This window comes from Peromyscus californicus, unplaced genomic scaffold (genome assembly GCF_007827085.1).
Source record: "Peromyscus californicus insignis strain IS unplaced genomic scaffold, ASM782708v3 Scaffold_11__1_contigs__length_118956290, whole genome shotgun sequence".
Taxonomy (NCBI): domain Eukaryota; kingdom Metazoa; phylum Chordata; class Mammalia; order Rodentia; family Cricetidae; genus Peromyscus; species Peromyscus californicus.
Window position 1 is genome coordinate 38,629,228 of NW_026294402.1, and position 24,712 is coordinate 38,653,939.

Here is a 24,712-nt window from a genome sequence, read left to right on the forward strand (position 1 = left end):
AATTATGACCTGGTTACTGTTCTCATTTGGAAATTAAATACGATTTAAGGAGATAAGATTATGTCAAGTTGACTACATCTGGAATTAACTAAAACCCAAGTGGCTGGGTTCACTTGTGAGAGATTTTTTTCTTTTGTTTTTTGAGACAGGGTTTCTCTGTGTAACAGCCCTGACTGTTCTGGAACTTGCTCTGTAGATCAGGCTAGTCTTGAACTCAGATATCCACCTGCCTCTGCCTCCTGAGTGCTGGGATTAAAGGCATGTGCCATCAGTTTCCAAACATGAACCAGCCATGGTAAAGCATGCCTGAAGTCCCAGCTGCCGAAGCAAGCAGGTCTTGGCTCAAGGCCAGCCTGCCTACACAGCGAGACCCCCATGTGAAACAAGCAAGCTGATCTGCTCTGAGCGCTCGCCCTTCCCTTGCAGCTGAGGCAGGGCCTGTCTCTCATCCACAGCTTAGTACCAGCAGCCGCTTGGTAACTGTCAGCTGAAGGAGTGGGCGGTACTTCCAGGGCTGACTGTTCCAAGCCAGCATCTCCCAAAATGATCTTTATGCCCCAGAAAAACAAAACTTGCTCCAGGATCCTGAAGAGAGTTGAACATTTTTCTCCTTTGAGGAAAAGGAAGCACCTCCCCTTCCTGTCTGACAGGCAACTGCCTCTGCCTCAGGAGCATCTGCCAGCTTCCAGCACCCCAGATTTTCTTTTTCTTTGTTTCTGTTTGTTTCGAGACAGGGTTTCTCTGCGTGTAGCCCTGGCTGTCCTGGAACTCACTCTGTAGACCAGGCTGGCCTCAAACCCAGGGATCTGCCTGCCCCTGCCTTCCAAGTGCTGGGATTAAAGGTGTGCACCTCCACTACCCAGCAGAACCTCTACTCTCATTTTTGGAGCTGAATTCCACTTCCGCCTGGCCTCGTCCTCAGAGATCACGCGCACACAAACACACACAGGTGCGGCCAAATGAAACCATTTAATAAGGCATATCTGGTTCTTCTTGAAGGTCAAAGAGGAAGGGCATCACATCTGTAAGAGAGTTCAGAGGAACTTGCAACCCTGACCTGCTCTTTCCCAGGTCTGCTATGCTGTCCCCCAGAGCTCAAGGCTCCAATGCTACTGCTTCTGCAGCCTTTCTGCTTGCTATAGAAGAGTCGTCTTGGCACATGAGCCCTCGTACATGAGCCCTCGTACATCACCCAGCTCGTATGGGATTTCCCAGCATGCTGGGCTGTGAGCAGAGTCCTCTGCAACCGCAGTTTCCCAACCTATTCTTTGTATACCGAGTCCCAGTCTCATCAATGAGGGTCTCGACCACTATTCTCCCTGTTTGCTACAGATGTCCCTAGAGTGTGACCCTGGCAGGCACATCCAGCCTGGGGTCTGGGCCTCAGGTCCCCCACCGTGGGGCCCACCCATGACAAGGCTTCACACCTGGCTGGCTCATGCACTGCTGGATACTTTCCAGCTGTGTGGAAGCCAAGGTTCGGGCCTCCTCCGCAAAGCGGCGGTGTCCCTCCTCAGTCAACTTCCAGAGGCAGGATCGAGGTGGTGTGCTGGCCTCACCCTGCATACTGACCGGCACTTTCTCAAAGCTGTCTCGGAAACAGAGATTGTGACGGATCGTATTCTTCCAGCCTTCTGGAGCTGTCCGGAAAAAGGGGAAGTGTTCTCTGTGGACAGGGAGGAAAAGTAAGGGAGGGTGTGGTTCTTCTGAAGAGGACTGACTCTGGTCCTTGTTCTCCCCCAGGGCCAGGAGCCTCAGCACTTCCTAGCAGGGTGAAGCAGGGCAGGCTGATCTGAAACGGCCTTTTGCTAGCAGAACCACAATCCTGGGCACTGCTTATGACCCACTTTTTTTTTTTTCTCTTGATCTTTTTGAGAGAGTCTTAATGTGGCCCAGATTGATACTGAACTCTCTGGGTAGCTGAGGATGCCCTTAAACCCCTGTTCCTCCTCGGACCTCTACCTCCAGAGTGCTGAGATTATAGGCCTGTGCCACCATGCTAGGCTGAGAACGTTCTTCTAAAGCCCAGTTTACTGTCCCCTAACCCCAGGCTCATTTTTGCCCCTCCCTCCAGGGCTGGGGATTTTGACAGCAGGAACAAAACAGAACCAATAACTGTATCAAACCACTCGAGAACAGACATGCTGAGGGCTCTTGTCTAATACCAGGGAATGCCTCTCCCATACTCACTGTACATGACTATCAAAGCTAACTGTTAGCCAATCGTGGTATCCCAACTTTAATCTCAGCATTTAGGAGGCAGAGACAGGTGTATCAGAGTTCAAGCCTAGTCTAGTCTATATCTGAGATCCAGGCCAGCCAGAGCTATAAAGTGAGCCCTTGTCTTAAAAAAATGAGGCCCTAGCTGGGCAGTGGTGGCCCACACCTTTAATCCCAGCACTCAAGAGACAGAGCCAGGTGGATCTCTGTGAGTTCAAGGCCAGCCTGGTCTACAGAGTGAGATCCAGGACAGGCTCCAAAGCGGCAGAGAGAAACCCTGTCTCGAAGAACAAAACAAAAAAAGAGGCCCTCATTTCAACTATCTCACACACAGACACTCAGTGCAAATTCTCAGGGAGGCTTCCTTGAGGCCAGTGCGTACAGGGCTCTGTGCCAGGCAGGACAGTCTAAGGAGCAGTAGGTGGGAGACGTTGTTGGGAACATTGGATATTATTCTGGCTAATCTTCAGAGGCACGGTGGGAGAAGCTGCACCTTGACCCAGGTGAACAGATATCTGAGGGAAGGCTGAATTTTAAGAGGTGAAAGGGGAGTGGGAGTAATTCTGTTCCTGAACATGGGGTAGGCATACATTTGCCTGGGGAAAGAAAACCAGAAAGGCACATACATCCTCAGACCCAGATGGGGAAACTGAGTCAGCAGCCCAAGGCCAGGTTGGAAATTATTAGACCCTGACCCTCCCTTTCCCTCCTCACAGGCCCCCCTGGGCACATACCGAGTGAAGCTGTAGATCTGCTGTACGTTGAGGCCACAGGAGGGACTGTTTCTGAGTGCCAGGGCAATTAGATGGAAGTAATTGAGAGGGGGGCGGGACCAGAGCCTCCCCTCTGGGCTGACAGCTTGTCGAAGCCTCCTCTGACTCTGGAGGGGGACCCTTGTGGGAAGGGATGGGAGAGCCACAGAGGAGCTGTCATCCTGGTCCTTGGCCTCCTCCTCGTCTGTAAGCTAGAGGGGCACAGAGTAGGATCTGGTCCTGACTCATTGGCCTCAGCTCCAGGCTACACTGGTAGGTGGGGGAGCAGTCTGGAATCCACCATCTGGGCTTCTCCCCAACCCAAGGGTACAGATCAGTTCTAAGCTTATCTTTTACTAGCCCTCAGGAACCCAGCTGCTGATGCCTCAACCCTGTTCCCACTCAGCCATACCTCCTTCCAGGTGCTAGGGGAAGAGGCTGAATGTTTCTGTTTCTGCTTCTGCTTCCGCTTCCGCTTGCAAGATGACGGCTGTCTGGAAGAAGGCAGCCATGACTGTGCCCCCGAAGCTTTTGAGCAGCTGGCTTCTCCCTCCTTCCGGGCTGGATGGCAGGAAGGTAGCACACTTCCCAGGTCCTTCTTTTTAAGTCTCTCCACCTCCAGCTTGCCGAGAGGATACACAATGTTTGGGTTCACCCACATCCACAGATTGGGCTTAATGTCAGGACCTGTGCAGAGGAAAAGGAGACTTCCCATAGCTCACCGGCTTTGGGGAGCAAGGTGACCCCAGCTCAGGAAACAACTGTGTCCGCAGAGCTCACAACTCACCATCTTTATCAGGCTTGGGTTTTTTTTCCAAAGGCAGTGGTGGTGGTTCAACTATTTGGAGTCTGTATTTGGCAACTGGCAAAGGAGAGAGACAGTCAAGACATTCTAGAATTTCCACTGTTACCCCACGATCTGGGGGCCTGAAGATTTCTGGGGGCGGTGTGGGCCTAGCTATAGAGACTGGTGTGCCCTTTACCTCTGACCTTCAAACACTCTGCATATACTATCCCTGAACAGCCTCATACATGCCCATGGCTGTGCTACCATCTTTTTTTTTTTTTTGGTTTTTCGAGACAGGGTTTCTCTGTGTAGCTTTGCGCCTTTCCTGGAACTCACTTGGGATCCTCCTGGCTCTGCCTCCCGAGTGCTGGGATTAAAGGCGTGCGCCACCACCGCCCGGCCAGATTCTTACTTTAATCCCAGCACTCGGGAGGCAGAGGCAGGTGGATCTCGGAGTTCCAGACCAGTCTGGTCTACAGAGTGAGTTCCAGGACAGCCAGAACTACACGGAGAAACCCTGTATATATAAAAAAACAAAAACAAACTGGGGCTGGAGAGATGGCTCAGTGGTCTCTCTGAGCAGCACTGGCTGCTCTTCCAGAGGACCTGGGTTCAATTCCCAGCACCTACACGGCAGCTCACACCTGTCTGTAATTCCAGTCCCAGGGGTCAGACATACCTGCAGGCAAAACACCAATGTACCTAAGAAACAACAAACAAAAACAAGGAAACCAAAACACACTGCAGAGGAGCCTGGTGCCCCTCAACTCAAACTGAAGACTTTTCTGTTAGGAACTGCAGAGTTTTCAGTGCCCAGAGCTTTCGGGTCTTTTCTTCCGGACGTGGGGTGGGTGTTAAAGGTGTGCGCTAGCAGACCTATCAAGTTTTCTGTTCTTTTTGTTTGGTTTTTCAAGACAGGATTTCCCTGTGCAACGCTCGTTGTCCTGGAACTCTCTGTAGACCAGGCTGAGCCTCAAACTCAGTTTGCCTCTACTTCCCGAGTGCTGGGATTAAAGGCGTGAGCTACCACGCCTGGCAAGTTTTCTGTTCTTAAGTAGGTTTTAATATATTTATGTGTGTGTGTGTGTGTGTGTGCGTGCGTGTTGGGGTGCACATGCCGAAGTGCGGCTGTGGAGGTCAGAAGACAGCTTGCAAGAGTTCTCTTCTTCCCCCCATGTGGGTGCTGCTGACCAAACTCAGGTCATCTGGCTTGACAGCCTTCACCTGCTAAGCCGTCTCGTCCACCTTTGTTTTTATCGTGGGTAGCACGTATGTGTAGTGGAGAGCATGTGTGTGTTTGGGCACCTGTATATGTGTGTATGTGGGAGATGTGGAACATGTATATGTACACTAGGGGTACATGTACCTGTATATGTGTGAATGTGTGTTGTGGAGCATCTGTGTGTGTGTGTGTGTGTGTGTGTACATGAATCTGTACGGGGTGGATATGCATGCCCTGTATGCATGAATGTGGAGGCCAGGATTTCCAATGCCTTCCTCTACCATGTTCCACCTTATATTACTTTAAAGAAAAATACATTAGTGTGCGGGGCACACGTGTCATGGCATGTGTAGGTCATAAGTCAATCTGAAGGGGCTGGTCTCTCTTTCCACTATATGGGACTCAGGTGGCATGCACCTTTACCTGCTAAGTATCAAGCTGCTCCTTGTTCCTTTTAAGGCCTCTCACTGAACTGGACGTTCACCTTTTGGGGTTAGGCTGGCTGGCTAGTGAGCTCATGGGATCCACCTGTCTCCACTCCTAAATGCTAGGGCACAGTAACAAACAGCCATGCCTAGCTTTTTCTTTTTGGGGGGGGGGGTGTTTTGGTTTCGAGACAGGGTTTTTCTGTAGCTTTGGAGCCTGTCCTAGAACTCACTCTGTAGCCCAGGCTGGCCTCGAACTCAGAGATTCGCCTGCCTCTGCCACCCAAGTGTTGAGATTAAAGGCGTATGCCACCACTGCCTGGCATGCCTAGCTTTTGAGGCATGTCTGGGGATTTGAACTCAGAACCTCACATACAGAGTTAAGCGCTCTTAGCCACTGGGCCATCTCCCTGGACCCCATGTTTCTGTTATGGAAAACCAAAGACTTAGGGCTGAGGTTGTGGTTCATCAGTGAGGTCCATGCCTGAGATGCACAAGCCTGAGTTCAATCTCCAACATCACAAAATGAGACAAAATATATTTTTTTTAAAGATTGTTTTGAGATGAGGGTCTCATTAAGTAGTCCTGGCTGGCCTATAACTGGTTATATAGATCAGGCTGGCCTTGAACTCATAGACCTGACTGCCTGTGATTTCCAAGTGTAATACCATATTCAGTTTTAAAGGTTTAAGGTTTTCCTACCATTATTCCTCGGTAAGTATCCAACTGATATAAGTTTGGATTGTTTTGTGTTAAAATATTTGCTTTAGCTGGGCAGTGGTGGTGCACACACCTTTGATCCCAACACTTGGGAAGCAGAGCCAGGCGAATCTCAATGAGTTTGAGGCCAGCCTGGTCTACAAATCAAGTTCCAGGACAGTCAGGACTGTTACACAGAGAAACCCTGTCTCAAAAAACAAAACAAAAAAACAAAAATTTATTTAGCCAGTGTAGTGGTGCATGCCTTTGATTCCAGCATTTGGGAGACAGACGCAGGTGGATCTCTGCGAGTTCAAGGGCAGCCTGGTCTACAGAGTGAAGTCCAGGACAGACAGAGATACATAGTGTATTTGATTTTTAAAAAATCATTTCATTTTTTTAAAAAAAAAGCATTCAATGAGTTCTGGTGTGAGATTAGCATAGAATTTCCAACAATTTCTTTTTTTTTTTTTTTTATTTATTTATTATGTATACAGCATGTATCCCTGCAGGCCAGAAGAGAGCACCAGATCTCACTACAGATGGTTGTGAGCCACCATGTGGTTGCTGGGAATTGAACTCAGGACCTCTGAAAGAGCAGTCAGTGCTCTTAACCTCTGAGCCATCTCTCCAGCCCCAACAATTTCTTAAGTGGCACAAAAATATAAATTTCTGCCACTTTGTTCTACAATTATGAAAAGCAGCATTCTCAGTATTAGTGATTAGAAGATCAAAATACCAATCAACTCTGAAAATTGTTAAAGACACTATACATAAATTCTGTAGTATCAAAGATTCAGCCAACATTTAATTCTCTATGTAAAAATAAGCATATTCATCTAATTTGTATGTAAATCTGTTTGCATCTTTTTTTTTTAAGTCTTTGACAGGATTTCTCTTTGTAGCTTTGGAGCATGTCCTAGAACTCACTTTGTAGACCAGGCTGGCCTCGAACTCACAGAGATCCGCCTGCCTCTGCCACCCGAGTGCTAGGATTAAAGGTGTGAGCCACCCCCAACCCCCGGCTGTTTGCATCTTTAATAATGGTAAAATTATGTGTGTTTCAAAACAACTGTTTTAAAGTAAGTTTCCAATAGATTTATTATCAGTACATGTTTGATTTGCATACCTACTTTACAAACCTATATGCTTGGCTTTGTTTGTTTAGAGACAGGGTCTCTATGTAGCTCTGGCTGGCCTGAAACTCCATACGTAGACCACACTGGCCTTGAACTCACAGAGATCTGTCTGTCTCTGTGCTTACATACTTATATACTTAGGATCCTATAAAAATGTCTTGGGTCAGGCTGGGCGTGGTGGCGCACGCCTTTAGTCCCAGCACTTGGGAGGCAGTTCAATCTCCAAAATCACAAAGGCAGACAGATCTACATGAGTTTGAGGCCAGCCTGGTCTACAGAGAGTTCCAGAACAGCCAGAGTTACACAGAGAAATCCTGTCGGGGGGGGGGGGGGGGGGGGGGGGGAACGGGGGACACGGGACCAGAAAGTCTTGGGTCAAAAGGAATGACAAGTTTAAAAAGTTTCAGGAGCTGGAAAGATGGCTCAGCAGTCCCAAGTGATGGGACACCCTCTTCAGGCTTTCTGGACACCACCAAGCATTTAATTGGTGCACATGTAGCCACTCATACACATAAAATAAAAAAAAATTTTTTTTGATACAGGATTTCTCTGTATAACAGCTCTGGTTGTCCTAGATCTCACTCTGTAAACCAGGCTGGCCTCAAACTCACAGAGATCCACCTGCCTCTCGGCCTCCTGAGTGCCACCACACCATTAGGTTATTGTTTGAAAAGAGATAGTGTGCTTATTGGACAGCTCAGGACTTAGGAAGGGAACTCATTTCCTCTCACTGCTAATGTTCAACACCATATTAGAAAAAGGAAAATATAACAACTTTGGGTCATGTCCGTGATGGTGCACACTTGGAATCCCAGTACTTGGGAGTCTGAAGCAGGAAGATTGTGAATTTGGGGCACCAAAACTATATGACAACTTTGAAAGACATACAAACATAGTGAAGCCAAGGGGCTTGGCACAGGGCTATAATCCCAGCACTTGGGAGTCTGAGGTGAAGGATTACATCAGGAATGCAAAACAACACAGCAACTTTGTGAGATATAAAAGCATATTAGAACCCATGTGATGGTTCAGTGCGTCAAAGAGCTGACTGCCTGGCCTGCTAATGTGGGTTTAAACTCTGGAGCCCACATAACAGAGTGAAAGACCTGACTGCTACAAGATGTACTGACTTCCACATGTGCACACACTCACATACACACACACACAGGTAGAAATACAGGTTTAAAATGTAATGTTAAAAAAAAAAAAAGTAAAGCACTGGGTGGTGGTGGTGGCGCATGCCTTTGATCCCGGCACTCGGGTGAGTTCGAGGCCAGCCTGGTCTACAGAGTGAGTTCCAGGATAGGCTCCAAAGCTACACAGAGAAACCCTGTCTCAAAAAACAATAAAAAAAAAAAAGCATATTAAAGCAAGGATGTGGCACAGGCCTATGTGTGGTGAGGGCCAGAGGATCCAGGCCAGATTCAGCAACATACTGAGTTCAAGTTAGCCTGGACTAAATTGAAAGATCTGTTTCAAGAAGCTTTCTAAGTGGAAAATATAATTCAGTGATTAAAAAAAAAACATTTCTTATTTACTTATTTCTTTTATGTACTATGTGTGAGTAGGTCAAGACCACTTTCTCACCTGAGTTCCAGGAATTAAACTCCAGTTAAACTCCCACCCTGTTCTTTTGAGACAGGGTTCTGCTATATAGCCCAGGCTGGTCTGGAACTTGAGATTTTCTTGCCTCAGCATCTACAGGTGTGTGCCACATAGCTAACTTTTTTTTTTTTTTTTTTTGCCCTGGCTGGCCTGCAACTTACTATATAGACCAGGCTGGCCTTGAACTCTCTGAGTGCCTACCTCTGCCTCCCAAGTGCTGAGATTAAAGGCATGCACCACCATGCCTCGCTCTTTAAACTTCTGATTTGCGTGTACTAATTGTAAAAGATAGTGGGAAGCTGTGAATAGTGGCTTGCACCTGTAATCCCAGCACTAGGGAGGCTGAGGGGGAGGGTCTCCAGTTGGAGGCCAGCCTAGGCTTATAGCAGGTCCCTGTCTCAGAACCAACCAACCACAGTTTCTGACATTTTCACACATACACAGCGTATTTGATCAGAGTTACCCCATTACTCTGTGTTGATCACCTCGATTCCTCTCTGTACTTTTTTTTTTTGCTGCGAGAGTCTGTGTGTGTGTGTGTGTGTGTGTGTGTGTGTGTGTGTGTGTGTGTGTGTGTGTGTGTAACTCCTGGAGAAGCCAAGGATGACCTTGAGCCCCGGACCCTCCCACCTCTATCTCCCAATCTCAACTCTTGAAACATCTTATCACCAGGGTTCCCGAATACCACAGCACCACTTTTTATTCTTGGTTGTGTCTGAGGGTGGTTATCTCCTCTTCCTCAGTCTCTACACTGGAATGTCTCAAGGGTTCAGCCCTCGTCCAACTATTCTTACTCCTTAAATTCCAACCATATACCAAAGACCTCAAAATTTGTGTCGCCAATCCACCCCTCACCCCAGAACCTGATATCTAATCGTCTACTTACTTACTGTTCCTACCTGGATAAATAACTCCAAGTTAGGGGGACCCAGTCAGGGCTACATGGGGAGGCCATGTCTCAAAACAAAACAAAAAGCAAAATCTTCCCAGAAACAATGACAAGGGCCTTGCACAAGAAACCTTTAGACTAGCCTAGAATCCCTGGGTTCCATCACTCCTGCGTCACCTTCTGAGGTATATGAAATTACATGTGAAAGTGGAGCTGACGGATCCGACTACAGGGGAAAAGTAGTTAACCCAACGATCGTGCTGGACATGGCAAAAAAAAAAACAAAAAAAAAAAAAACAAAAAAAAAAACAACTCACTTTGAATGCAAAGAGTAACTACTCCAACAATTGAACTTAAGGTCCGAGGAGGAGAAAAAATTTACAGAGCACATACTGGCCCACCATCCCTTCGGCACTATTAAATCCATTTGGTACTAGAGAGAACACAAGTCGAGGTGGGCTGATAGCCCGGGGTGGTGGCCCACGCCTAGAGCTCCAGGAGATGCACCAACTGTTAAGACTTGACAAGCCAGGGCATCAAAACAAAAACATAAACAGCAACCACACCAAGCAAAAAGAGCCAAGGAGACTTCCCTGAAGACAACTGACTCTCCGACACCGAAAAATACAGCCTTCGGGACGCCCAGTTCTGATGCGCAAGCACCAAAGCTCCGCAGAGGCCTAGAAATGTTCCGGGGGGGAGAGGTGTTGGACGGGACCCGCGGGCCCTGGGGACCCAGTCGCAGTAAGGGCCACCACTCCCTCTCCTGCGTGGGGCGAGCCCAGCCAGGAGGCGAGCCTGGGGGGCCACCGGCGGCTCGCCCACTCGACGCCGCCCCCCCCCGCGACCCCCTCCCCCCCAGCCCCACTCACGATTCTGCGTGTACAGGGGCAGGTGCGAGGTGGTGAAGGACAGGAAACACTCGTTGCCCATGTCCCAGTCCAGCAAGCCCGGGACCTGGCCATGGAGTCTGGCCCAGAAGTCCCGGTCCTGGAGTTGGAGGTCCACTGTAGAGGATAGAGGAGTCCAGGCGAGGGGCGAGAGAGGCGGAGACTCGCCTGAGTGGAAGATTCCTCCTCGCACACCCTGGGGCCACTGAGCGGGTGGTGGGAGCGGTCAGGTGTGCAGCGCCCCCCAGACCGCCCCCCGCTCGCGATCAGCCGCTCAGCTATTTAGCGAGTTCGAAGCCCCGCACCGCCTAAAACCAGCTCGTGCTCCTCCACAGCTCCACTCACTCTCCGGTGAAAGCACACATACAAAGTTACTCTAGGCTACACGGGCTAGTCTGGGTTTCCAGAGACCCTGGCTCGAGGGGGCGGGGCCGGGGTGGGTGGGTTAGGGAGTGGAGGGGGTGGGAAGAGTTAAAATGCGGGGGCGTGGCGGGGCAGGCCGAAAGGTGCTACACCGGCAGGTCTGTAACTAAAGCAAAAAGAAAAAAAAGGAAGTGGCTTTAAGGCACGCTTTTAATCCCAGGAGGCAGAGGCAGGCGGATCTCCGAGTTTGAGGCCAGCCTGATCTACAGAGGGAGTTCCAGGATAGCCAGGACTACACAGAGAAATCTTGTCTCAAAAAAGCGAAAACAAAACAAAACAATATTTATGTTTCATAAAAGCATTATACCGTTTATCTAAGATTACAACCTTAGTGGGTGGTAGAGCTGAGATTAAATTAAATAGCAATTTGATTTTTTTAATTTTATTTTTAATTTCAAATTTACAAAAAAAAATTCCGTAAGCTGTAGAAATTTCTTTACATCCTCAATTGTATTCATTTAATCGTTTATTTCTCTCAGTACTGGGAATTGACCGGTCTTGCACATGCTAGAGAAGTCCCTACCAAGCAATACCATGCAACTGTACCCTCAGCATATACCTCTATACACACAGTTTTTTCTTTTCTTTTCTTTTTTTTTTTTTTTTTTTTTTTTTTGGAAAATCTGATCCCACTCTTGGTTTTGTTTGTTTGTTTGAGACAGAGTCTCTCTGTGTAGCTTTGGAGGCTGTCCTGGAACTCACTCTGTAGACCAGGCTGGCCTCGAACTCAGAGAGATCCTCCTGCCTCTGCCTCCCAAGTGCTGGGATTAAAGGTGTGCACCACCACCGCCCATCCGATCTCACTTGAGTAGAAGCTGGACTTTGAATTCTGTACTGACTAGCTGGAAAATCCTGACCCACTTTCATCTGCCTCCCAAGTGCCAGGATTACAGGTATCATCACCATGTTCAGCTCATCATATAAATTTTTACATTTTTATTACGTTTTATTTATTTTGTGTGTGTGTGTACATGCATGTGAGCATCCATGGCGCTAGGATAGAGGTCAGGGGACAACCTGGGGGAGTTGGCCTCAGGGGTGGAACTCAGATTGTCAAGTTTGGTGGCAAGTGCCTGTACACTGGGCCATCTTTTTTTTTAATTTTTTTTAATTAATTAATTTATTTATTTTTGTATTATCACCTTGATACAGTATGTATTCTTATCTTTTTTTTTTTTTTTATTATGTATACAGTGTTCTGCCTGCACTTATGGCTGCAGGCCAGAAGAGGGCACCAGATCTCGTCCCAGATGGTTGTGAGCCAGCATGTGGGTGCTGGGAATTGAACTCAGGACCTTTGGAAGAGCAGCCAGTGCTCTTAACCTCTGAGCCATCTCTCCAGCCCTGTATTCTTATCTTAATAGTGAAATGTTTCATTGAGGCTTGATCAGTAATTGAGTAAAACCAAAACTACTATAAGCCACAGTCGTCCTAGGGTCCCCCATGCTATATATATAGCCTCCATGGTTCTGTGGGTTGTAGTCTGATTGTTCTTTATTTTATATCTAGAATCCACTTATGAGAGTACATACCATGTTTGTCCTTCTGGGTTTGGGTTACCTCACTCAGGATGATTTTTTCTAGTTCCATCCATTTGCCTGCAAATTTCATGCTGTCATTGTTCTTCTCTGCTGAGTAGTACTCCATTGTGTATATGTACCACATTTTCTTAATCCATTCTTCAGTTGATGGGCATCTAGGTTGTTTCCAGGTTCTGGCTATTACAAATAGTGCTGCTATGAACATAGTTAAGCATGTATCTTTAAGGTATGAATCAGCATTCCTTGGATATATGCCCAAGAGTGGTATGGCTGGGTCTTGAGGTAATTCGATTCCTAATTTTCTGAGAAACTGCCATACTGATTTTCACAGTGGTTGTACAAGCTTGCATTCCCACCAACAGTGGAGGAGTGTTCCCTTTGCTCCACATCCTCTCCAACATTGACTGTCAATAAATAGTGTTTTTGATCATAGCCATTCTGGCAGGTGTAAGATGGTATCTCAGAGTCATTTTGATTTGCATTTCTCTGATGATTAAAAATGTTGAGCTTTTCTTTAAATGTCTTTCAGCCATTTGTGATTTTTGTTTGTGAATTCTCTGTTTAGCTCTTTAGCCTATTTTTTACTTGGATTGTTTAGTATTTTGATGTCTAGTTTCTTGAGTTCTTTATATACTGTGGAGATCAATCCTCTGTCAGATGTGGGTTGGTGAAGATCCTTTCCCATTCTGTTGGCTGTCTTTTGTCCATGTCTTATTGACCATGTCTTTCGCCCTGCAAAAGCTTCTCAGTTTCAAGAGGTCCCATTTATTAATTGTTGTGCTCAGGGTCTGTGCTGTTGGTGTTATATTTAGGAAGTGGTCTCCGGTGCCAATGCGTTCAAGAGTACTTCCTACTTTCTTTTCTATTAAGTTTAGTGTAACTGGATTTATGTTGAGGTCTTTGATCCACTTGGACTTGAGTTTTGTGCATGGTGACAGATATGGATCTATTTGTAATCTTTTATATATTGACATCCAATTATGCCAGCACCAGTTGTTGAAGATACTTTCTTTTTTCCATTGTATAGTTTTGGCTTCTTTGTCAAAAATCAGGTGTTCATATGTGCGTGGATTAATGAAAGTGTCTTCAATTCGATTCCATTGGTCCGTATGTCGGTTTTTATACTAGTACCAAACTGTTTTTATTACTATAGCTCTATAGTAGAGCTTGAGGTCAGGGATGGTGATGCCTCCAAAGGTTGCTTTATCATATAGGATTCTTTTAGCTATCCTGGGTCTTTTGTTTTTCCATATGAAGTTGAGTATTTTTCACAAGGCCACAAGTCTGTGAAGAATTGTGTTGGGATTTTGATGGGGATTGCGTTGAATCTGTAGATTGTTTTTGGTAAGATTGCCATTTTTACTATGTTAATCCTACCTATCCATGAGCATGGGAGATCCTTCCATTTTCTGATATCTTCTTCAATTTCTTTCTTTAGGGATTTAAAGTTCTTATCAAAAAGGTCCTTCACTTGTTTAGTTAGTGTTATCCCAAGGTATTTGATATTATTTGTGGCTATTGTAAAGGGTGATGTTTCTCTGGCTTCTTTCTCAGCCCTTTTATCATTTGTATATAGGAGGGCTACTGATTTTTTTGAGTTGATCTTGTATCCTGCCACTTTACTGAAGGAGTTTATCAGCTGTAGGAGTTCACACTGGGCCATCTTACTAGTCCTCGTTATGCATTTTTCTTTCTTTTTATTTTTGTTTATTTGAGACAGAATCTCACTATGTAGCTCTGGCTGTTGAGGAATTCACAATGTAGACCAGGCTGGCCTCAAACTCAAAGAAGAGATTCACCTGCCTCTGCTTCCCAAGTGCTGGGATTAAAGGTGTGCAATTAGCCGGGCGGTGGTGGCGCACGCCTTTAATCCCAGCACTTGGGAGGCAGAGCCAGGCGATCTCTGTGAGTTCGAGGCCAGCCTGGTCTCCAAAGCGAGTTCCAGGAAAGGCGCAAAGCTACACAGAGAAACCCTGTCTCGAAAAACCAAAAAAAAAAAAAAAAAAAAAGGTGTGCAATTACTAGGTCGAGCCCCTCATAATGCATTTTTTTTTATTACTCATGAACTGATTGATGCTGGATACAGAACCCAGGGCCTCAGGTATGCCTTGCCGCTGCTCTGCCACTGGTTACATCTCCAGCCCTTAAAGGTATATCGTTTTTGTTTTTTTTTTTTGGTTTTTCGCGACAGGGTTTCTCTGTGTAGCTTTGCGCCTTTCCTGGGACTCACTTGGTAGCCCAGGCTGGCCTCGAACTCACAGCGATCCGCCTGCCTCTGCCTCCCGAGTGCTGGGATTAAAGGCGTGCGCCACCACCGCCCGGCGGTATATCGTTTTTAACGAGTCATTCAGGAGTAGTTTGTTGACGGCATACTCTTCACCCTGCAACACTTCAGTCGGTATCTCCTAAAAACAGAGATATTAGCTTATGTAGACAAAATTCAGGAGTTGGAATTTTTTATATTTATTTACTTATTTTGAGACAGGGTCTTGCTATGTAAGTCTGGCTGTCCTGTAACTCAGTATGTAGACCAGGCTGGCCTCAAACTCACCTCCCAAGTGCTGGGTTTGAATTTTTTAAAGATTTGTTTTATTTATGAATGTATATTTCCATGTGTCTGTATGAGTGTAGATGCATGTGTGTGGGTACCCTTGAAGGCTAGAAGAGGGCATCCTGTTCCTAGGAGCTGGAGTTACAGGCTGATTGTGGGGATGCAGGTACTGAAACCTGAACTCCTGTCCTCATGATTGAACAGCATGGGCTCTTTACGTGTGAGCCCTAAAAACCAGAAAATTTAACATTGACTCAATACTGTATTTCATTTATAGATCATACTCAAATTTCTCCAGTTACCCCAACAATGTTCTTGTTTTTGTTTTGTTTTTGAGACAGGGTCTCACTGTGTGGCCTCAGCTGTCCAGTTCCTGGACAGAGAAACTCCATCTCAAAACAACAAACAAACAAAGAAAAGCAAGCAATAACAACGCCACTGGAGTCACTATGACCTCTTGGGTGGTTTTGTTTGGTTTTGGTTTGGTTTTTTGAGACAGAGTTTCTCTGTGTAACAGCCCTAGCTGTCCCGGATCGCTCTGTAGACCAGGCTGGCCTCGAATTCAGAGATCTGCCTGCCTGTCTCCTGAGTGCTGGGATTAAAGGCATGTGCCACCACCACCACCACCCGCCCAGCTGACCTGAACTTTAATTTCTTTCTTCGTTGTGCTGGGGATTAAACTCAGGCAAGTTCTGTAGCACTGAGCTAAGCTTCTAGCCCAGATCCTTACTTTTTTTTTTTTTTTGAGACAGGGTTTCTCTGTGTAGTCTGGGTGCCTGTCCTGGATCTCGCTCTGTAGACCAGACTGGCCTCGAACTCAGAGATCCACCTGGCTCTGCCTTCTGACTGCTGGGATTAAAGGCGTGCACCACCATCGCCCCGTCAGATTCTTACTTTTTAAGGTGAATTATAACCCATTACTAGACTAGGTTTGGTGTTAGCATTAGGCATCTGTACTGGCCTGCCCTTAGGGTCCTGACAGGAGATATCCTCAGCTGCAGCCACTAAGAGCACCCCCTGTGTGCATTCGCTACATAAAAGACAGGCCTTGCCTACCTCCCATCTGTTTCTCTTTGCAGGGACTGGTCTCTGCCCCCTTCTCCCCTCTCCCCTCAATAACTTCCCACGTGGGCCCTGTTGTATGGCTTGACTCCTCCTCGCCACTTTTAATCTACAACACTCAGTCTGATCTACATAGTGAGCTTCGGGACAGCCAGAGCTACAAAAGCGAGACCCTGTCTCAAACAAAAAAAAAAAAAAAAAGAAAGAAAGAAAAGAAAAAAGAAAAAAACAACACCCCACCCCACCCCCGAGAAAAGCTTTTTGTTGCCCAGGCTGGCCTTGACTTCCTGGGCTCCACTGCAACTCAGGCATACCTCCTTTTTTTGTATGTTTCACTATCCATACGAGGTGAGGAAAATTCTGTAAATGAATAGTGGTGAGATCAGAGTGGGGCGTCAGATCTCTGGGGGCCCAGACAAGCCAGCCTCGGTCAGCCATCTTCAACGGGCCAATTAAAAAAACCAAATTAATAGTGAAAAGGAGGCCAAGCTGTGTCGGCACACACCTTTAATCCCAGCACTCAGGAGATGGAGGCTGATGGATCTCTGAGTTCAAGGCCAGCCTGGTCTACAGTACAGAGTGAGTTCCAGGACAGCCAGGGATACACAGAGAAACCCTGTCTCAAAAAAAAAGGTGAAAAGCAGAGAAAGAGGTTTTTCAATCTAGGCACATTGGGAAAGGAGACCTGTCAGGTGGAGCTCCCCCAAGTTCGTCTTCAGTATTCTACTGTGAATGGGGAGGTTTAAGTTCATCTATAGAGTTCTAACACAAAGGCCGGCTAAGAAAGCCCGGTCAGGTGTGGTCCTGTGCACACTGACACATCATTGTCTGGACTCCAGTGTCCTGCAGGGGGTCTGACAAGTTGTAGATTTTTCTCTGGAAGACCAGTTCCTCTTCTGGCTACTCCCAGGGCCTCAGCCTCTCAGTCTGAGAGACAAGAGACCCAAGTTTCTCTGAGGATACCCTTATCTCTGTCAGGCTGGTTACAGCCCAGGTCACGGAACAATGCAAAGGTCCATACGGCCAGGACTGAGGGTGGGGCTCGGACACTCTGAGTTCACCCCCAGTACCACCACCACCACACAGCCCACAGAGGGAAAAACAAACCACAACCGCAACCCTAACGGCAGTCAATCCTACGACACGTATCTTGGTCGTCACCAGAGTTGGGTGCACAGGGGAATCTCTTGGGGCCGACTCTCTCCATTCTGAGCCTGGTATGAGGCAGAGCCCCTACATGGTGCTTGTATGGACAGTGGTTTAGCTTGCCAGTGCAGTGCTCCTACCATACAAGAAGCCTAGCTCCAAAACGTCACTTCTTCAGGACACATTCTCCATGACAAGCCTGGCCCCTGGCTTCAACTTAGGTCCTCAGTAAGGGAGGACTCTGCTCTGCATTCCTCTCCGTTTATCTCCATCACTTAGCACACTCTGTATTCATTTCTTTAACTTGGTGTGTGTGTGTGCCATGTGGTTGTTCGTGCCACACACCTGCAAGTGAAGGCCACCCTGCTCCTTTAAGACAGGGTCTCACTGAACCTTATGCCTGATGTTGGTCTAGCCCGGCAGGCCACCAAGTTCCCAGGATCTCTCTGTCTCTGTCCCAACACTGAAGCTATAGGCATATGTAGTTATAACAGACATTTTTCTTCTTTTCTTTTTCTTTCTTTTTTCTTTTTCTTTTTCTTTTTTTCTTTTTTTTTTTTTTGAGATAGGGTCTCACTGTGTAGCTCTGGCTGGCCTGGAACTCACTATGTAGATCAGGCTGGCCTTAAACCTATAGAGATCTGCCTGCTCTGCCTCCTAAGTGCTGAGATCATGTTTTGTTTTGTTTTAATGTGCGTGCTGGGAATTCAAACTCAGATCTTTATGTCTGCAGAACGAATATTCTCCCCTACCAACCCATATCCCCAGGCTGTTTTTTTTTTCTTTTTTTACAATGAAGTCTCATGTAGCCCAGGCTGGACTTGTACTGTATAGTTGAGATAACTGTCATAGTGTTACTATTGCTGTGATAAAAAAACCATGACCAGGCCGGGCGGTGGTGGCGCACGCCTTTAATCCCAGCACTCAGAAGGCAGAGCCAGGCAGATCTCTGTGAGTTCGAGGCCAGCCTGGGCTACAGAGTGAGATCCAGGAAAGGCGCAAAGCTACACAGAGAAACCCTGTCTCGAAAAACAAAACAAAAACAACAACAAAAAAAATGACCAAAAACAACTTGGTTTATTTGATGTCATGGTTCACTGAAGGAAGCCACAGCAGGAACTCAAAACAGACAAAACCCAGGCAAGAGCTGATGAAGAGGCCATACTGCTTACTGGGTTACTCCTCAGGGCTTTCTCAGCCTACTTTCTTATAGAACCCGGGGTTACTAGTTTAGGAATGGCACCACCCACCATGGGCTAGGCCCTCCCCCACCAATCGTTAATTAAGAAAATGCCCTACAGGCTTGCCTACAGTCCGATTTTATGCAGGCATTTTCTCAATTGACGTTTGTTTTTATCAGACGACTCTAGGTCAGTGGGTCCCAACCCTGCTAATGCTGCGACCCTTTAATACAGTTCCTCATGTTGTGGTGACCCCCGACCATGAAATTATTTTCTTTTTTGTTTTTTTCAAGACAGGGTTTCTTTGTGTAGCCTTGGAGCCTTTCCTGGAACTCTCTTTGTAGTCCAGGCTGGCCTCAAACTCAGAGATCTGCCTGCCTCTGTCTCCCGAGTGCTGGGATCAAAGGCGTGAGCCGCCACTGCCTGGCCCATAAAATTATTTTCATTGCTACTTCACACTGTAATTTTAGTACTGTTATGAATAGTAAATGTCTGTGTTTTCTGATGGTCTTAGGCAACTCCATAAAGGGGTTCTTTGACCCCAAAGGGGTCACGGCCCACAGGTTGAGAACCACTGCTCTAGCTTGTGCCGAGCTGACATAAAATTAGCCAGCACAATCACCTTCAGGGTAACTTTAAGATCTAAGTCAACCACCCAGTGCTGGGATCACAGGCATGTGCCCCCATACCTGCTTTATTTTTCTTTTCTTTTTGAGACAGCATCTCACAATGTAGCCCTGGCTGGCCTTGCACTCGCAGAGATATACCTGCCTCTGTCTCCCAAGTGCTGGGATTAAAGCTGTGTGGTATACCATGCCTGGCTTTTTTTTCTCTTTTCTTTCTTTTCTTTTTTTTTCTTTTTTTTTTTTTTTTGAGACAGGATCGCCCCTACCTGGGCTGGCTTTGAATTTCTTACCCTTCTGCCTCTGCCTCCTGAGTGCTGGGGTTACAGGCATTGGCTCCAATGCCCAGCCTGTATTGTGTATTTAACTGCTTACATTTGGGGACCTCCTCCTGGACAGTGTCTTCGCGGCTTATGCTTTGCATCAGGCACATGGAAATGCACAGTGTTTGTGGGACGACAGCGGTGCTGTCTCCTCCTGCCATCCCTTTCTCCTGGTTCCAGCCGGGCATGGTGGTTCACACCTGTCATCCCAAAGCTGGGGAGGCGAAAGCAGGAGCATCCTACAAGGTTGAGACCAGCCTGAGATACAAAATGAAACCGGGCCCTAAATCCCAACCCCCTACGATTAAACAAATAATAAACCCCACAGGACTGCTCCAGGGGGTCTCTACTCCTATGAATCCTTTCGATGGGTTTCAAAGAGCTTTTGGCATATTCCCATCCCTCATTCTCTTCAGGGGCATAGTGATTCGTTCATTCATTTACAAATATTTTGTTTTTGTTTTAAATTTTAAAGATTAAACAAAATTATTTAACATTGGACATGGCAGTGTACACATTTAGTCCCAGCACTGGAAGTTAAGATAGGCAGATCTCTGTGAGATGGAGGCCAACCTGATCTATATAGTGATTCCAGGCCAGCTGGGGCTATACAATGAGACCCTGTCTAAAGAAAAAAACAAAAAACAAAAAAAGCGTGGTGGTGGTGACATATGCCTTTAATTCCAGCATTTGGGAGGTGGAGGCAGACAGATCTCTGAGTTCAAGGCCAGTCTAGTCTATTGAGTGAGTTTAGGACAGCCAGGGCTACACAGAGAATCCCTGTCTCGAATAAGCTAGAAAAAAAAAAAAAACAAAATAAAATGTTTTTTAAAGTTTTTTAAATTAATTAATTAATTATTTTTTTATTTTTTGAGGCAGGTTTTCTCTGTGTAACTTTGGAGCCTGTCCTGGAACTCACATTGTAGACCAGGCTGGTTTCGAACTCACAGAGATCCATCTGGCTCTGCCTCCCAAGTGCTGGGATCAAAGGTGTGCACCGCCACCGTGTGGCTAAAGTTTTGTTGTATTGTTTTATTTCATGTATATGTGTGAGTGCATGATTGTTTGTTTACATACCACATAAATTCAGGTGTCTCTGGTGGCCAGAAGAAATCAATGGATTTATAACTGGAGTTACAGTTGTGTTGATCCTGGGAACCAAACCTGGGTCCTCTGGAAGAGCAGCAAGTGCTCATAATCACTGAGTCATCTTTCCATCTTCCATTATTATTATTATTATTATTATTATTATTATTATTATTATTATTAATTTATTTATTTTGCTTTTTTTTCTTTTTTAAATCGGGATCTATGAAGCCCTGGCTGGACTGGAACTTTGTAACCCGGGTTGTCCTGCCTCTGCTTCCCAAGTGCTGGCACTAAATGTGCGTGCTACCTGTGCATGTGTGTGCATGCAGTACCTGCAGAGGCCAGCAGAGGGCGTCACAGCCTCTGGAACTGGAGTAATGGACAGTTACGAGCTGCCATGTGGGTGCTAGGAATTGAACCAGGTCCTCTAGAAGAGCAGTCAGTACTCTTCACCACTGAGCCATCTCTCCAGCCTGTTTTTAAACGTTTTTTTAAAAAGTTTCTTATTACGTGTGTGTGTGTGTGTGTGTGTGTGTGTGTGTGTGTGTGTGTGTGTGTGTCCATGTATGATGGGGTGAGGCTCTCGTGCCACAGTGTGTGTTGGAGGTTTGAGGACATCTTTGTGGGTTCAGGTTTTCTCCTTGCACCTTTATGTGGATTCTGGGGATTGAACTCAGGTTCTTGGGTTTGCCTGGCAAGAGCTTTACCTTCGGAGCTATCTTACTCCCCTTTGGTTTTGGTTCTGTTTTTTTTGTTGTTGTTGTTTTTTGGGTTTTTTTTTGGTTTTTCGAGACAGGGTTTCTCTGTGTAGCTTTGCGCCTGTCCTGGAACTCACTTGGTAGCCCAGACTGGCCTCGAACTCACAGAGATCCGCCTGGCTCTGCCTCCCAAGTGCTGGGTGCATGCGCCACCACCGCCCGGCTTTGGTTCTGTTTTTTTTCAGACAGGGTCTTTCTCTGTAGTCCAGGCTCTTCTGGAATTCACCATGTAGTCTAGACTGGCCTTGAACTAGGGCAATCCTCAGCAACCTCCCAAGGGTTGAAATCCACGCGTGATTACTAAGTACCTACTGTGTCTCAGGCACCGTGGAACACAGTATTGTAGTAGGTCCCTAACATCAAAACTGTAATCCCACACAGAGTTGGGAGCCATGGTAACACCGTGGGACAGGATAGGGATTAGAGGGTGGAGGAAGGGGTCCATGAAGGTCAGAAACTTCCTTGGAAAAGGGACAGTGAGCCAGGCAGTGGCGCACGCCTTTAATCCCAGCCCTCGGGAGGCAGAGGCAGGCGGATCTCTGTGAGTTCGAGGCCAGCCTTGTCTCCAGAGTGAGTTCCAGGACAGGCACCAAAACTACACAGAGAAACCCTGTTTCAAACAAACAAACAAAAAAACACTGTCTCGGGGAAAAAAAAAAAAAAAAACAAAAGAAGAAGAAGAACAACAACAACAGCGAGGGTGAGACTCCTGCCTGTTTACCAAACTGTACTTCTCTTGTCTCCCTCCCTCCCTCCCTCCCGGATCCTTCCGTCTCTGCTCAGTCCTGCCTCCCTTCGGCATGCTCTTCACCCAGGCTCATTGCCTGCCCTGTCTTTCTGTTCTCCCCACAGCTTCCCCCAGCTCTGTCAGCTTCTACGCCCGCCCCGACTTCATGTGGTGATCCAGCTTCCCCGCCCCCCAACCCAACCCAGAGTCCTGCTTGGGTGACCTGCTGAAACCCAGGTCTGGGACTTAGAGCCATCTCCTAGGCTGCCACTGCCTTTGTCCCTGCTCGCCTCTCTCCTGGGCAAGTCACCCTGGGGCTTGGGGCTAGAGAGAATGACCTGCATCTGTCACTGACACGGATGCGGTAATATGTGCAGAAGGGGAACCGCTACAGAGGTGCTCACACGGACGGGCCAGACTTTATTGTGAGAACCGAGCACGTGGAAGAGGAAAATCGGTTCTCACAGGACTGCAATGAGAAGGGAAGAGAAGACAAGGATAAAAACCAGTGACTGGATCCTGGGAGAAAGCAGGCTGGGCTTCTTGGAGGAGCCTGTGATGCAGGAGAGCCCTCTCATTTTCGGGCACCCAGCGCCAGGGCAATGACGAGGCCCACGACCAACACGAACATGGCAACGGACAGCAACACTGTGATGACCACCATGCCTCCCGTCCGGGCCATTCCTAACCCGATAGACTCCATGTTCTTTCCTGTCAGAAGAAGAAAACCTTTGTGGGTTGGAGGGGCCCCTCGCCAGGGCTCACAGCTTAGCCTGGCCATCTAGCCAGCCAGCAGTTCAGCAACACTTAGGAGTCAGCAAGGAGATTGACTAGAACACCGTTCCTCCACACAGGGAGCCTTGAGTTCAGCAGATAGCGAACAGGAGGGGGCTATAGCAAACATTCATCAGGAGAGAGAGCTCTGAAAACAATTTAGTTAACTTGCTCTGGGGGATAAAGTCCGGAGCTCAAGGAGGTGTGTGGACACTTGAGATGAGGGAGAGGTAGGTATTTTACTTACGAGGAAGCGTGGACATCGGGGTTTCTGGACTGGACTCGGTGGATGTCCCCTTCTGTACTCGGTAGGAAATGCTTTAGAGGTGGGAGTTGGGAGAAAGCAGAGATCCCCAGTGCGTATCTGGCACTTGGGAGGAGAGGCTCCAGCCCCCACCTTCATAGTTCTGTCCCCCAGCTGTGCCCTCCTGGGGTGGAGGCCCACAGTCCATATCCTTCAGCTGTGTCCTCTCTTCCTCATGCTCACCAGCACCCCCCAGCTTCTCTCCGGGTCCCTCTCCCACGCGTGTCCACCCGGTACCTACTAGTATTTAGTGCCTGGTGTTAGGTCTGTCACCTGATAGGCGCTGAGCCGGGTGACGGTGAAGCCAGCCCCACTGTCCACCACGCTCACTAGCTCCCTGCGCCCGCGGCATGGAGGCACCACAAAGGCTGATTTAACCACTGGTGGGAAATAGGGGTGAAAGGCAGAGTCAGATTTCTAGCAGTCCCATGGAGAAGGGGCAGCTCTTGGGTATCGTAAGAGAGGTTACCAAGGAAGCATAAATAGGTACAGGGAAGCCGACCTTTGCTGTCGTTGGCTCTCCGGACCATCAGTGTGGCGTTCCCTCCCGTGAGGTGACATGGGGGCAAAGCAATTAGCAGGCTTTCTGTTAGCGCCGGAGACAGCAGACCTGAGAGGCTTGAGATGTTGAAGTCCGCTGTAAAGTCAGGAGGGAACGCAGCTGGAGTTAGCCTCACTCTCAACTCGGCTCTGGCCGGGGGTCATTGCGAAGGCGCAGAGTCAGGACGGGCCCGTGCGAATCTGACCACCAGATGGCAGGCGTGAGCTGCAGATGGGGGATACGCCGAGCTGCCTGGGAGACAGACTAGACTAACAGCCAGTCAGTTCCCGACCTCACCCCACCCACGCAAACCTGGAATCCTTCCCACGCTTCTCCTGGGCCAGGAAGAAGCCTAGGAATTTGTCACCCGGTCACTACCATCACTAGCCCTCAACCCCAGCCAGCTAGACCAACACCCTCTTCCAGAGCCCTGGAAGAGGCAATGTTCCCTCTCTAGAGTTCTAAAACCCTCCTCACTCCCACCAAAAATAGAGACCTGCAGCCCCCGGAGCCAGGACGGCCAGCAGAATCAGGAGCAAGGGCAAGGTCTGGACAGGCGACGCGGATGTCATACTGCTCTGGGAACTGGATCCTAGAACAGGCTGCGGCTTCCTGAGGCCAATGAGGCCCTGCCCCAGGGTGGCTGATTTTGTCTTGGGGTGGGTGGGAGGGGCTGCTGGGAATCCAGTCCAACTTGCCCCTTGAACACTGTAGCCTCAGGGAGGGCCCCCCAAACAGGTTTTTCAGGACCAGGAACAGGCCCTCAGGCCCAAAGGGGGATGCCCTGGCTGGGTCCTGGCAGTTTAGTTAGCCACAGGGGAGGATGACTCCTTCTTTGAGAACTCCCATGTCTGAAGCACAGGGTTCGTCTACGTGTGTCTGCAGCCTTGCATAGAGGCTGCTTCTCCCCAAGGAGGTAGGAGTCTTCCTAGGAGGGCCGTGAGTTCTGGAGTTGGCCTGCTCTGGAGGGAAAACCCCAGGGGTTGAAAGGGCTCCCGTTAGTAAGAATGGGAGAGAGGGAGGTTGGTTGCTTGGGGTGGG

The 24,712-nt window shown here is 47.8% G+C and overlaps 2 protein-coding genes across 2 annotated transcripts; both read right to left on the reverse strand.

The window, feature by feature from the left end:
• Positions 1 to 969: 969 nt before the first annotated feature.
• Positions 970 to 10,686, reverse strand: Foxr1 (forkhead box R1). The gene is made up of 6 exons (XM_052726685.1): positions 10,611 to 10,686; positions 3,760 to 3,834; positions 3,385 to 3,659; positions 2,955 to 3,184; positions 1,428 to 1,666; positions 970 to 1,022 (listed from the first exon to the last, which is right to left on the reverse strand). Exons 1-6 carry the CDS (start codon positions 10,669 to 10,671, stop codon positions 970 to 972), a joined length of 933 nt encoding a protein of 310 aa, XP_052582645.1. The 5' UTR covers positions 10,672 to 10,686.
• Positions 10,687 to 22,459: 11,773 nt separating this feature from the next.
• On the reverse strand, positions 22,460 to 23,867 carry Upk2 (uroplakin 2). Its single transcript, XM_052758114.1, has 4 exons — positions 23,633 to 23,867; positions 23,372 to 23,510; positions 23,074 to 23,144; positions 22,460 to 22,763 (listed from the first exon to the last, which is right to left on the reverse strand). The coding sequence occupies exons 1-4, from the start codon at positions 23,658 to 23,660 to the stop codon at positions 22,627 to 22,629; spliced, it is 375 nt and encodes a 124-aa protein (XP_052614074.1). The 5' UTR covers positions 23,661 to 23,867; the 3' UTR covers positions 22,460 to 22,626.
• Positions 23,868 to 24,712: the final 845 nt, after the last annotated feature.

Bases quoted from the DNA above. Each gene is read 5' to 3' on its own strand.
- Foxr1 (XM_052726685.1), bottom strand. From the start codon at position 10,671: ATGGGCAACGAGTGTTTCCTGTCCTTCACCACCTCGCACCTGCCCCTG. The intron at 3,835-10,610 runs GTGAGTGGGGCT...CTCCTTTGCCAG, and splicing joins GCCCCTGTACACGCAGAATC to TTGCCAAATACAGACTCCAA. The intron at 3,660-3,759 runs GTGAGTTGTGAG...TCCTCTGCACAG, and splicing joins ACCCAAGCCTGATAAAGATG to GTCCTGACATTAAGCCCAAT.
- Upk2 (XM_052758114.1), bottom strand. From the start codon at position 23,660: ATGGTCCGGAGAGCCAACGACAGCAAAG. The intron at 23,511-23,632 runs GTCGGCTTCCCT...ATTTCCCACCAG, and splicing joins GAGAGCCAACGACAGCAAAG to TGGTTAAATCAGCCTTTGTG. The intron at 22,764-23,073 runs GTAAGTAAAATA...TTCTTCTGACAG, and splicing joins CCCGATGTCCACGCTTCCTC to GAAAGAACATGGAGTCTATC.